This window comes from Aotus nancymaae, unplaced genomic scaffold (assembly GCF_030222135.1).
Source record: "Aotus nancymaae isolate 86718 unplaced genomic scaffold, 86718_ANA_hifiasm-v0.15.2.pri h1tg000115l, whole genome shotgun sequence".
Classification (NCBI taxonomy): Eukaryota; Metazoa; Chordata; class Mammalia; order Primates; family Aotidae; genus Aotus; species Aotus nancymaae.
The window spans coordinates 9270377-9284565 of NW_026988530.1; the positions used below are offsets into that span (position 1 = coordinate 9270377).

The window sequence follows — 14189 nt, forward strand, 5'->3', positions numbered from 1 at the left end:
TCTAATTAGCTGCCACCTTTGTTCAGTTACCCATCTAATTTGCAGACTGTGATGAGATATTGTTATCTGTGTGATGTATGTTATATACAATGTGTGTCTATGTGCCTTAATTATTCATTATAACTAGTTAATCTATATCATGTCAATCTGGTTTACTGCTGCCAGACTATATATTCCTAAAATGTGGCTTTGCCAGGTAACTCCAGCTCTAGAAACCTTGCATTGGCAACTGCATGAAATCTAATCTCTCTCTTGATTTGTCAGATCTCTAAAATATGGCCCTACCCTACCTAAGCAGCCTTTTTTTTCCTATTTCCTAATCTGTACCTCTTTTCATTCACTTTAACAGATATTTATTGAGCATGTACTTTGTGTTAGGCATTGGGCCACATGTTTGTACATTTCATTCTCCTTTCTGTGTATTTGATTATTTCATTTATTTTGGCAAGCCTTTTCCTCAGACTTTCTGTTATTCATACTCTACCTTTTTTTTATAGCTCAGTTCAAGTCCCAGCTTCTTTACGTTTTCCATAACTACTCTAATCTGTTTCCTTCTCTACATGCCTATCACATTTCTCATTATCATCGGTTCTTTATTTGAATTGCCTGCTTTTACATAGGGGAGTAGGGGGAGCACTGTGCTGGGAGTATTGTATTTGTTATCTCTTTTAATTTGGATACATTTTTTTCAGTTTATAAGGAATCCAAGAGAGGTTACATGACTTGCCCTGAATCACATAGTGTTTGAACCCACCTCTAACTCTAAAGTTTCTAACATTTTCTTTTCACACATTTAAATTATAAAAGTATTGAAGTATACAGAAATGGAAAGGCTTTCTCCACACTTTTGTTCCTGAGATTACCACTGTTTTTACTTTGGTGTATTCTTCCAGACTTTCTTTTACATACTTATACATGTACATATATATGTACACTAAGACACACACATTCAGAAATGGAATATTATTACTATTTTTAAGATAGGCTCTTGCTCTGTCACCCGAGCTGGAGTGCAGTGGCACCATCACAGCTCATTGCTGCCTTGTGCCCCTGAGCACAAGCAGTTCTCCTACCTCACCCTCCTGAGTAGCCCAGCCAGTTTCTTTTTTAATTTATTATTATTATTATTTTGTAGAGATGAGGTCTTGCTATATTGCCCGGGCTGTTCTCAAACTCCTGGCTTCAAGCAATCTTCCTACCTTGGCCTCTCAAAGTGCTGGGATTATAGGTATGAGCCACTGTGCCATTTCTGGCCAGGTACAGACAGACATGGGTTTGCGTCCTTGCTCTACTTATCAACTTGGTAATTGTTCTGTTAACAGGGTCTGAGATTATTTCCTCATTTGTTAATAGGGAGATACCTACTATACGTGTTGTAAAGGTCAAATAGTAATGTATGTTGGTATATACAGTGCTATTTTTATTAGAACATTGTCAGATATATTTCATTGTGCTTATTTTCATTCATTTATCCCTATCAAACTTTAAAATGTTTGCTATTAAATGATATTCCACTATAAAGCACATTGATATTCTGTAGATTTCATTCTACTACTCTTTGATACGTACTTTTAGTACATGATGGGGTGTGTGTGTGTACGTACATGCTTGTATCTTGTCTTCCTGGAAATTATTATGGAGATCTGTGTCGTTCATCCATCAGTGAAGTTATTCATCATAAATGACAAATATTTGGCAAGCCGTTCTTTTAAGTTAATAGCATTTTTTCTACCCTTCTGAATAGCAAGTTTTATTAGCACAGATAAGGATGCTGTTTATTTTAGCCTATTTAAAATAGGAAGAGGTCGTTTAAACTACATTCTGGGCTTTGAAACAGGAAAACTTAGAGCTCCATTAGACTGTAGCTTAGCATTAGTTTGAGAGGATTTTGTACATGTCTAGCACGTAAGTGGGGAACAGGAAGACCTGTGAAACAGATAATTCTCCAGCTACTCAAGCCATTCTCTTCAGTGATACTTCCTTGTTTGCATCTTTACTGGACAAAAATCTAGTTAGGTTAAGAAGCAACTTAAGTCTATGACTTTATTAATAGAAAATAATGAGATGAACTAAGTATATTCCCTTAGACAGTCTCTAGATAGATATTTTAAAGGTATAACAGTATTTTTGCCTTATTTGAAAGTTTTGAATGAGTTTCTTTGATTTTCAGAATATGTTCTTGATCAAAATAAAATCTGGACTCATTAGGGTTGGTTCAAATATTTAGGTGCAACAAGAGTGTTAATTAAGCAAAGAACTTGAGTTTGTGCTGAAAACCTAGAGCCTTACGTGATCAAACAACTACTAAGGTTACAGAATTGATTTCTGTCTGTAAGTTTTCATAAGGAATCTCGAATTGGATTTTTAAAAACTTTGTTTTTTGTTCTTTTAGCCCAACGTCAGGAAACTCAGCCCAGTACATTCTCTACCAAATTTCACCTCTACTACCTATAAATTGGGGTGAATTTTTTTCTTTTTGAGAGTCTCCAAATATTTCAGGGTCCCTGGTTGCTAGGAAGTGACTTTACCACTTATGACACAGGGACCCTGTAAGTCAGCTAACAGGACAGTTTCCTGGCAGTACTATGTAAGTATTGGTTCCACATGTATTTCTCAGTAGTGAGTTTGTCATTACTGATTACATGAAAATGATCTCAAATCAGGTATGGCCTTGGTTGCACAATTGATTTGTCCAATTACATTCTGCTAAAAGGGAGTATAGATTCTTATCGAACCCATGAAAATTACAATATTGTCCTGAAAAATAAAAATACTTAAAATGATTTGCTTCTGAATTATGAGAAGATTAAGATCAAATATCATTTTAAGTTTATAAAAGCATAATCTAAATTGAGAATTAGATACAGCTTAAGGAAAAAAAGGGATTCCTCATCTATTCATTAAATTTTGAACATTAAAGATGATACCAATCATATTCCAAACAAATAACCACAATTAAATCTCATTTAATTCAGTTTATTCATTCCTAGTAATTCTTATTCTTGACCTTGGGTCAAGCAGTTAGCTTTCATGATGTTTGTCAGCTGATGGACTAAAAAAGTCTTAAAAGAAATTCTGACTCAGTTCATTGATAAGTTCCTTGATCATCTAAGCAATGTTAAGTCAAAAACTTGTACCTAAGAGTCTGTTTTCTGAAGTACCAGTAGTTCAGCATTTCTGGTATGGTCCTTTTCAGGAGCTTTCTGGCAAGCATCAAGCAGCAAAGGCCTATTTGATAATGAGACTGAAAGGCCGTGGTTAGTTTGTTATAGTAACCAATGATAGAATAAAATTTTCTATTAGGGCAGAGTACATAGATTTGATAAGGGCTTGATAAATGGTTTTATTGAAGATAAAAATGGAGAGCCAAGTTATGGACAAATCTCCAGGGCATTCTCATAAAGCATGCATTTTATGAAATACAGCATTTTACCTATGCAGACTTATCCTAGGAAAGACTGAGCATCTTTTTAAATTTGGCAAGTCTTCCCAGGCAGGTCTTATGGCAGTGCTGAGCTAATAGTTACAATGAGAAGTATCCTGAAATTTTTATTTTTTTCTAACAAATAAGTAACATTCTTTGGTTACTTATTTAATCAAAGTGACAGAATATCTTAAAAAATAGATGAAGGAAATACACTTATAAGGATCTTCATAGTGAGGAACCTTTGTTCAAAAAACATCAAGTGATAAAATCAATATAAAGCAGAGAAAATTATTCTGCTAGACATATCTACTCTTTGAGCAAGTCACACAGACAGTAAATGGTAAGCATGCTTCTAGTTAGGAGCTCCAAGATCAGTTTACCATTCTGATAGAGAAACCAAGTTCAAGTTTTTCAATTAGTATAATATTTGGCAATAAAAGCTTCTCATGCCTTTAGAAAATTAATGAATAAACCCATCAAAACTGAGCATATTTGGGAAAATTCTAATACATTTTATTACACATAGAAACCTCAGTTTTAGAGCAGAGAAAATGGACTGTAGTACTGTTTTGGTACTATAAGGCAGTCTGTACTAATGCAAAATAACATACAACTGTAATTCAGACAACTATATGATAATTACCTGTTGTACTTGATATAATACAACATAACATTTGAATTTAAAAGTCTGAGAAAGAATGCCATTTTCAAAACAGTATTTTGTAAATATTAATATGGAACCAATGTGTACAATGAAATAAGCACAGATTAGAAGCAGGGTTACAGTTTTAAAGGGCTTCCCTCTCCTACTGTAGTCAAACCCTAATGTAGCGACAGTCTGAACTAGGGTAGACAAGGGGAATGGAAATGTAACATTTATGCTTATATTTTACAAGCTGTGCCTTCCTTCTCTGCTTTGCTTATATATTCCATCAGAACTGAGCTCAGGAATCACCTCTTCTGTTCAGCTTTATTTATTTATTTATTTATTTATTTTTTTTGAGATGGAGTTTCACTCTTGTTACCCAGGCTGGAGTGCAATGGCGCGATCTCGGCTCACCGCAACCTCCGCCTCCTGGGTTCAGGCAATTCTCCTGCCTCAGCCTCCTGAGTAGCTGGGATTACAGGCACACGCCACCATGCCCAGCTGATTTTTTGTATTTTTAGTAGAGACGGGGTTTCGCCATGTTGACCAGGATAGTCTCGATCTCTTGACCTCGTGATCCACCCCCCTCGGCCTCCCAAAGTGCTGGGATTACAGTTGTGAGCCACCGTGCCCAACCCCTGTTCAGCTTTATTTTATCACCTCCAGGCTGTGTTGGCTGTCCTTCTCTATGCTTCTTCAACACTCAGGGCATTACCTCCCTTTAATTACTGGTTTACTTTCCCATCTCCCTCAATGGTCTTTGCTATGGATCAATAAACAATGGCCTGTAAACCAAATTTGGCCTTCTATCTCTGTAAATAAAGTTTTATTACGACACAGCTAAACTTAATTGTTTATATATAATCTATGGTTGCTTTTGTGCTATAGTGGAAGAGTTGAGTTGAGACAGAAACCACATTGCCTACAAAGCCTAAAATATTTGCTGTCTGGCCATTTACAGAATAAATGTGCGGACTCCTGGTCTCTGAGCTCTTTCATTAACTGTCTTGGCTAGTTCCTGCATATATCTAGTACATTGTTGGTGCTGAATAAATTTTTGTCAAATAAAGAAGTACAGGTTTGGGAATTATGGTAACAGAACACTCTCTGTGAAATGAGACATGAGTGATTTCTAAGATGTATTCCATTTCTACTGGTAAATTCCATTTTACCAGTAATACTCAATTTAATTTTTCACCTTCTTTTTCCTGACCTCTCCCTGGTTGAATTAATTGCTGTCTTACTGTGTATATCTCTGTTTAAAAACTTATGCAATTATTATAGGTATTTGTGAGTATATTCCTACCACTGTACAGACTTACCTTAGAGAACTGTATTTGATCTTTATACATAAAATGCCTTACATGAGTATAGAAAGGAGCTTAATAATTTATGTGATCCTCATTAAATATCTCTAGAACTGAACTGAGAGTTTTTTTTAAAAAAAAAAAAAGAAAGAAAATTGTTTAAAAAAATACTGAAGAGATAGAGTAAAAAGTAAACATGTTACCTTTCATTGCCTCTTCTCTAAATCCACGTCCCTGAATAAACGCTGTTAACTGATTGGTAGCTATCCTTCTATACTTCCTTCCTTTATTCCTTCTTTCCTTCCTCAGTGTTCACACATACTTACATAGAGTTCAGGTATGGAATATAAGCATATTTTTTTTTTTTAAATAGGGTATACTATGCATACTGTTTTAGAACTTCCTTTTTTCACTTAATAGTACATAAACAGTATACATAGAAGTGGTTCATTCTTGTCAGTGGCTATTTTTAGTATAATGATAATACAGTATATTTAATCAGGCCCCTTGATGGACATTCAGGTTGTTTATATTTTAGGGTTCTGGCTAACAGTGCTAGAGTAAACATCTTATATACATTGTTTTATGTTTCTGTTGCTATATGGGTAGGATAAATTTGAAATTGAAATTGCCGTTTCAAATGGTATGTGAATTTAAAATTTTGACATATTTTGACAAATGATTATAATTAACTTTTTAACAAACACCTGTGAGAAAAAGGCTTATTTCCCCACTTTCTGACCAACAGTATGTCGTATTTCATTTTAAGTAAGATAATATGGTATCTTAATTTTTTTTTTAATTTGAGAGGGAGTTTAGTGCTTTGTATATGTGTTTTTTGGCCCTTTTTTCCCTCCATCATTTGCCTTTCCAGTCTTTTGTCCGCTTCTTATTTTGTCTGCCAGTACTTTTCTCAGTGATTTGAATAACTTTTGCATTTTAGAGAACTAGCAATCTGTCATTTATGTTGCAGATATTTTCCCAAATTATTATTAAACTTGATTATGTATTTTGCCATACAGGTGTTTTAAATTGTATGTAGTCAATTTTATCAGTCTTTTTCTTATGACTTAATCATTTTATGTCATGTTTTGAAAGTCCTGCTTCAGTCAGTTGTTACAGATAATTAACCTATGTTTTATTATTTTATGGATTTTTATACTTTAAAAATGCCATGTACTTGGAATTATTTTGATGTTAAGAATGAGATAGAAATTAAGCCTTTTTATTTCCAAGTGGCCGTCTCCAGAGAAGAGCGTTTATATGTAATTAATGTGGGAAGAGAAAAAGTCAGAGATGTCTTCCAAATTTCCAGCTTTTTTTCCTCTTATGATTTTTATTTAGATTTTTAAAAAGCATTATACTTGTCAGATGCGGTGGCTCATGCCTGTAATTCCAGTACTTTGGGAGGCCAAGGCAGGAGGAATACTTGAATCCTCAGGAAGTCCAGAGGCCAGGAGTTCAAGACCACTAGCCTGGAGAACATAGCAAGACCCTGTCTCTATAAAATAAACAAATAAATAAATAATTAGCCACCTATGGTGGCATGCACCATAGTCCTAGCCACTCAGGAGGCTGAGGCTGGAGGATGATTTAAACCCAGGAGTTTGAGGCTGAAGTGAGCTATGATAACACAACTGCACTCCAGCCTGGGTGATAGAGCAAGACCCTATCCCAAAAAACAGGGAGGAGGGGCATTATAGAAAAAAGATGTATTAAAAACACAGAAGAAACACCTGTCTTACTATTATAAAATATAAATTGTTTCCTTTAAAGGATGTATTAAAAATAAAGAAGAATCACTTCTATTATAACATACAAATTATTTCTATTTTTACTCATACTTTCCACATTCGTTTTGATTTAGAAGAGGTGACTCAGTAACATCTCTTACATTTTAAATTTAGTATGTGCAGAGCTTATGTTGACTTGAGTATCTATTTAATGTCAGTGCCTACAAAGTTGAAAGAAATTGTAGCCTAATTTTTTTTTTTTTTTTTTTGAGACAGAGTCTCGCTCTGTCGCCAGGCTGGAGTGTGGTGGCACCATCACGGCTCACTGCAACCTCTGCCTCCCTGGTTCAAGCGATTCTCCTGCCTCAGTCTCCCGAGTAGCTGGGATTACAGTTGCCCACCACCACACCTGGCTAATTTTTGCATTTTTAGTAGATCCAAGTTTTCGTCATGTTGGCCAGGATGGTCTGGATCTCCTGACCTCGTGATCCACCTGCTTCAGCCTCACAAAATGCTGCAGTTACAAGTGTGAGCCACCACACCTGGCTGCCTAAAATATTTTTTTAAGGGTTTAGTTCCTCTCATCCCTAAATATTCTTGAATTCTTTCAGTGGTCAAGGAAAGGCTACTGTGAATTGTAAATTTTAAAAGAAATGACAGATCTGATTTTTCTTCCTAGATTTTGGACTGGTTTGTACAGATATGTTTGGCCCTTAAACATGTACATGATAGAAAAATTCTTCATCGAGACATAAAATCACAGGTATGTTATTCTGTAACTGATAACTTCTGAATGGATAAAGACCTGAAACCTTCATTGTCTTGGGTCGAAATTTTTCAACCTGGTTTAGCAGGTATCAGATTATCTGTATTGTCTCTTAATTCTTATCCGATTCATCTGCGTCCTGTATTAGATCTCCTGTTTGCTTCCCATACTCTAAAAATTACTTTCCTTCCCAGTCTCTAAAACTTACAGAATATTTTTTATCACTCCAACAAGAACCCCATACCCATTAGCAGTGAGTTCCCATTCCTCTCCACCAAACTCTGGTAACCCCTAATCTACTTTCTCTCTCTATGGATTTGCTTATCCTGGACATTTTATATAAATGGATATTATAAAGTATAAAGTATGTGCCTTTTGCCTATTTATTTATTTATTGTTTTTGAGACAGAGTCTCACACTTCTGACCAGGCTGGAGTGCAACAATGCAGTTCAGGCTCACTGCAACCACCTTTGCCTTCCAGGTTCAAGTGATTCTCCTGCCTCAGCCTCCCAAATAATTGGGATTACAGGTGCCTGCTACCATGCCTGGCAAATTTTTGTATTTTTAGTAGAGATGGGTTCTCACTATGTTGGCCAGGCTGGTCGGGAACTCCCAGCCTCAAGTGATCTGCCTGCCTCAGCCTCCCAAAGTGCTGGGATTACAGGTGTGAGCCACTGTTCCCATCCCCTTTTGCCTATTTCTAAATCAGACTATTTGTCTTTTTGTTGTCATTGTTGAGTTATGCAAGTCCTTTTCCAGATAGAAGTTTTTTCTCAAATATATGATTTCTAAAAATATTCATCTGTTTTCTTGATGGTATCCTTTGATGCACAAAATTTTAAAATTTTGATAGTTCAGTTTATCTTTTTAAATTTTTTTACTTGTGCTTTTGATATCATATTGAAGAAACCATTCCCTAGCCCAACAGCATGAAGATTTATTCCTATGTTTTTCTCTAGGAGTTTTATATTTTAGTTTTTATATTTAGATCTAGACTTCATTTTGAATTAATTTTTGTATATGATTTGCAGTAAGGGACTTCATTTATTCTTTTGTATGTGAATATCCAGTTACTCCAGCACAATTTTTTAACTGGATTATGAATTTTATGAAAAATGTTGTTGACTCAGAACTGGACTGTAACAATATTTCTACGGGTTTTTTTTTTCCTGTCTTTTACAGAACATATTTTTAACTAAAGATGGAACTATACAACTTGGAGATTTTGGAATTGCTAGAGTTCTTAATAGGTAACGTGAATTTTCAGCTTTGTTTTGATACAGTGTTTTCAGTGAAACTTCAATCCATGATGATTTATATGTGATAATTTATATTACCTTTAAGTACATTCTTTACTGGGATGTTGCTTTATTGGGATATGTTCTGAGAAAGACATCAGTAGGTGATTGCATCAGTGTGTGAATGTTATGGAGTGTACTTATACAATCCTAGATGATGTAGCATACTACACAGGCAAGCTGTATGGTGTAGCATGTTCATTCTAGGCTTCAGACCTGTACAGCATGTTCTGTTCTGAATACTGTAAGAAATTGTAACATAATGATAAATATTTATCTAAACATATCTAAACACAGAAAAGATACAATATAAAAGATAAAAAATGATATATCTTTATGGGACACTTACCATAAATGGAGCTTACTGGACTGGAAGTTGCTTTCTGTGAGTGAGTGAGTAGTGAGTAGTGAGTGAATTTGAAGACTTAGCACATTTCTGTGTGCTAATGTAGAGTTTATAAACACTGTACATTAGGCTACACTAAATTTATTGAATAAAGTAATTGCTCTATAGTGTATGATAATCACCATGTCACTAGGTGTTAGGAATTTCTCAGCTTCATTATAATCTTATGTGACCAGCATCATATATGCGATCTGTTATAGACCAAAAACAGTATTAATGTGGCACATGACTGTGTCTTAAGCTTCTCCAGTCATTCTCTTTTTCTCTAGTACTGTAGAGCTGGCTCGAACTTGCATAGGGACCCCATACTACTTGTCACCTGAAATCTGTGAAAACAAACCTTACAACAATAAAAGGTATTTAAAATGATATTCATTATATGATGTATTTCTTTTCAATCTTTTTGTTATGTCATGTTTATTAACCTTTAGAGTACTATTCTAAAATCAACAATACACACATGTAAACATATACGTATATATAAAAATATTTTGTTAATATATGGTGAAGTGAATTGTAAAAAAGCTATTTGATTATCTTGCTGGAGGAACTACAGAATCACTTTATTATTTATGTTATAATTGAAAATAGAGTGCTTTCCTTGGTTTTTTTCTTCGTGATAATCACTTCCTATCGAATTATTGCTAATATTTCTTGAACACACTATAAGCCAGGTACTGTTTTGAGTTCTATGTATTCTGTTAGTCTTCACAATAATTTTGGGAGATGTAGGTATTAATCATTCCTCCTCCTCTTATAAGGAAAGCAAATGCAGAGAGAGAGAGAACGTCTTTGAAATCCTTGAGTCTAATAAGTAGTGGAATCAGCATCTAAACTAGGCATCTGGCTCCCAATACCCTTTTTCTAATCACAGCTCTATAGTCTGGCTAACAGACTATATACTATGTGGGTGACGAGCAATCCTGTCATTAAATTCCAGCTACTTTTTATTTTTCCTCTCTAGTTGGAAAATCCCAACCAAAGTAATATTGGTCAGTAGCTGTTGCAAATTTCTTAATAAATTTTTAATGTCTATTAAAATAATATTTTGTTTCATACTATTTTTTTAAATCATGGTATTTTACAAATAATTGATAAAAACAGTTTGAGTTTTATGCAGTAGAATAACTAAATAGAATTTACATGAATTTTAAAAATAATGTCCTTTTAAATATTAAATTTCTTTAATGGAGCTTCAAAATAATTGTTGGGGTAACCATTTTCTAATCTGGGACAGCTAATTTTGTCATTTGATTATGATTGAAATTTTTAGTTTTAAAGGAAATTTTTTCTGAAGCACTTATTTTTCCAAAACATTTTTATGCTGTTTATGTTTCTTTTAAATGAAAGAATTTTAAAGTACATTCTGATACTTAGAGGAAATTTCTCATTTTTATCTTCTCTAGTGATATTTGGGCTCTGGGGTGTGTCCTTTATGAGCTGTGTACACTTAAACATGCTGTAAGTAGAAGTTTCTGAAATATTTTTAAAGTTATGTTAATAAGTGACTATAATATTTTTTATTATATTTAAAGTTCTACCATCTTTTAGATAACCCTCATCCTAGAAATTCTCTGTCCATTTTTAAATTTCTCATTTTTTCTGAAGTATAAATTGATTTCCCTTAATGTATTTGTGTATCTAGTATATTTGCTATTACATAATGTTTCATGCAGTTTTCCAGAAAATAATTTCTAATATCAGAAATAAATTTTGCTTTTTTCTCAATGTTAAATTTAGTATGAATTTGATATTTTAGCTTAACAAACTTTACTAGTTTCATTTTAGTGAATTCTCTCACAATACCCAGATTATTTGAATTTGGAATTGAACTAATTTAAAGAATTTCATTCAATATACTCATTGATGACTTTTATCAATTTAAGTAATCATTCAGAGTATTTAAAATTTTTACTTTTCAAACTTTTTTGAAATAACGTATAACACACTAAAAATGGAGAGTTCTTGTCCTAAGTAGGTTGATTCTTTAAAAAAGCAGTTTTTTGAAATGGAAAGTGATTAGCCTGTTTTACCAACTGATTAAACAATATTGTATTTTCATTACACAAAACTTCAGAAAATACATGAAAATATAAAGAAGTGAATAAGGATTATAGACAGTTCTTCCCACCAGTATTGACTGTCTGTAAAATGAAATTTATTTTTTCTCCCTCAAAAGTTTGATGAGACTTTATAAGAAGTTTTATAGCCTGTTTTTGTTGCTTAATACTATTTGCAGAATATTTTTCCTTGTCATTCTTTTTAATGGTTGCATACTCTCTTACTATATTGCCTTAGGGTTTTTTTCTTTCTTAAGGAAAAAAGCATAAGCTGACAAAGTAATGTGGAATGGTGATTATCAGATGCTTATTTGAAATAATTGATCAGTTTTTCTGCAACATAGTTATTTTAGCTTTAAACCAGTGGTTTGTGGGTTTTTAAAAAAAATCTTTCATCTACATTATTCTGTCACCATCTCTTCTGTATTTTAGAATTGTTTACTCTTAAGTAGCATGTGTTTTAAGACACGTGAAATTCAGTAACTTACCCTTTATAAAGAGCATTCAATTCAGAGATAAACAAAAGTACATTGGAATAGAGAACCACATCTTTTATGCATTTAGGATTCCTATTTAGGTGTATAGATATTTCCTTAAGATTGAATTTACTCAGATGCCATTTAGGAGAGCTCAACATTCAATAGAACTTTTATAATCACTGATGTCTAATTTATAGTATATTTTATTTTCTTAATGTGTGTATTAAGATATCTACACTGTACAATTGTTCTGTAATATTTTAATGGAGATATCAAAAGCTTAATAATACTTTCTTTCAGAATGAAATCTTCAGATTTTAAACTACCCCACCTCTTGTTTTCTTTTTACTTTAGAGTTTATATTATGTTTAATTCTGACATATATATTCCTATTAAAGTATTTTCTATATTGCTGATTTCCATAGCTTTTAGGAGCATCACGCACAACAGTGAGCATTGTCTAAAAAGAAAGTATTGGTAGTTTTATTTATTATATTTTCCCCCAATACTTTTAGTTCTGTAGTTAATTTCTTGTTCTAGTCATTACAACAGAGCCACTAAAAAGCAGGCCTTAAATGAAAACCAGCAGATTGTTCTTTTTCTGCTTGTGGTTCTTTGGCCCTAATTTTTCTACCTCTAAGGCATAATCTTTCATCATTTTGATTATTGTCATAGTTTATGAAACTTTTATTTAGTACTTACCTCCCATCTTTAAATTTTTATTTATTTATTTATTTTTGAGACAGATTCTTACTCTGTCGCCCAGGCTGGAGTGCAATGGCATGATCTCGGCTTGCTGCAACCTCCACCCCTCGGGTTCAAGTGATTCTCTTGCCTCAGCCTCCCGAGTAGCTAAGATTACAGGTGCCTGCCACTGCGCCTGGCTGATTTTTGTATTTTCAGTAGAGACAGGGTTTCTACATCTTGGCCAGGCTGGTCTTGAACTCCTGACTTCATGATCAGCCTGCCTCGACCTCCCAGAGTATTGGGATTACAGGCATGAGCCACCGCTCCTGACCTAAATATTTTGAATAAGTTAAAATTACTCATATGACAAGTTATAACATTTTATTTTTTGAGGGCTGATATTCATTTATAGATAACCAAGTAGACGTTGATCTAGAAAACATAATTATTTAGAAGAGGATTGTACTTCTATATTGATAGGAAAAGAACTATTTCTTATTGCTGATATTCTCAGTTTCAATTTATATATGTTTCATATATGTTCTTTATTTTCTGGATTTTAGTTTGAAGCTGGCAGTATGAAAAACCTGGTTCTGAAGATAATATCTGGATCTTTTCCACCTGTGTCTTTGCATTATTCCTATGATCTCCGCAGTTTGGTGTCTCAGTTATTTAAAAGAAATCCTAGGGATAGACCGTCAGTCAACTCCATATTGGAGAAAGGTTTTATATCCAAACGCATTGAAAAGTTTCTCTCACCTCAGGTATGTTCTTTTTCCTTTAAAATTAAACAGTAGGGTAATGCCACTTAGCTAGGACATGGCCTCCAGTGTTGAGGAGAGCACATCTGAACCTTGGGGGAATGGTGTTCCTTTTTCAACCTACGTTAACGTGTGTCACTTTCCTTTCCATGCTCCTTTTTCTTCAGAGTTTTGCTCTGTTGCACAGGCTGGAGTACAGTGGCAAAATCATAGCTCACTGCAGCCTAAAATCCTGGGCTCAAGTAATCCTTCTGCCTCAGCCTCCTGAGTAGCTGAGACTGCAGGTGTGTAGCACCACATTCAGCTAATATTTAAAAAAATTTTTAGAGACAGGGTCTTACTATGTTATCCAGGCTTGTCTTGAACTTCTGGCCTCAAGTGATCCTCCCACGTTGGCCTTCCAAAGTGCTGGGATTATAGGTGTGAACCAGTTCCCCCAGTCTTTCCATTCTTATATAACTGTTTTCTTAATGTTTGCTTTCCAGTTGTGCATTATTCCTCTGTTCTCTGGATTTGTAACTGTAAAATTATTGAGCATTTCTGTGCTTCACTTTCCTCACCTGTAAGCAAAGGGATTATTAAATGTATCTATAAGGTTGTTGTGAGAATTAAAAGTGA

At 34.1% G+C, this 14189-nt stretch overlaps 1 protein-coding gene across 9 annotated transcripts in view; it reads left to right on the plus strand.

The window, feature by feature from the left end:
• The window catches only part of NEK1 (NIMA related kinase 1), a 225860-nt gene that overhangs the window by 18307 nt on the left and 193364 nt on the right, over nucleotides 1–14189 (plus strand). For all 9 annotated transcript variants that reach the window (XM_064371000.1, XM_064370999.1, XM_064371003.1 and 6 more), the window contains 5 exons: nucleotides 7793–7876; nucleotides 9063–9130; nucleotides 9854–9940; nucleotides 10991–11045; nucleotides 13374–13574. In XM_064371000.1, coding sequence (XP_064227070.1) covers nucleotides 7793–7876; nucleotides 9063–9130; nucleotides 9854–9940; nucleotides 10991–11045; nucleotides 13374–13574 — 495 coding nt within the window. The remainder of the gene's footprint in view (nucleotides 1–7792; nucleotides 7877–9062; nucleotides 9131–9853; nucleotides 9941–10990; nucleotides 11046–13373; nucleotides 13575–14189) is intronic.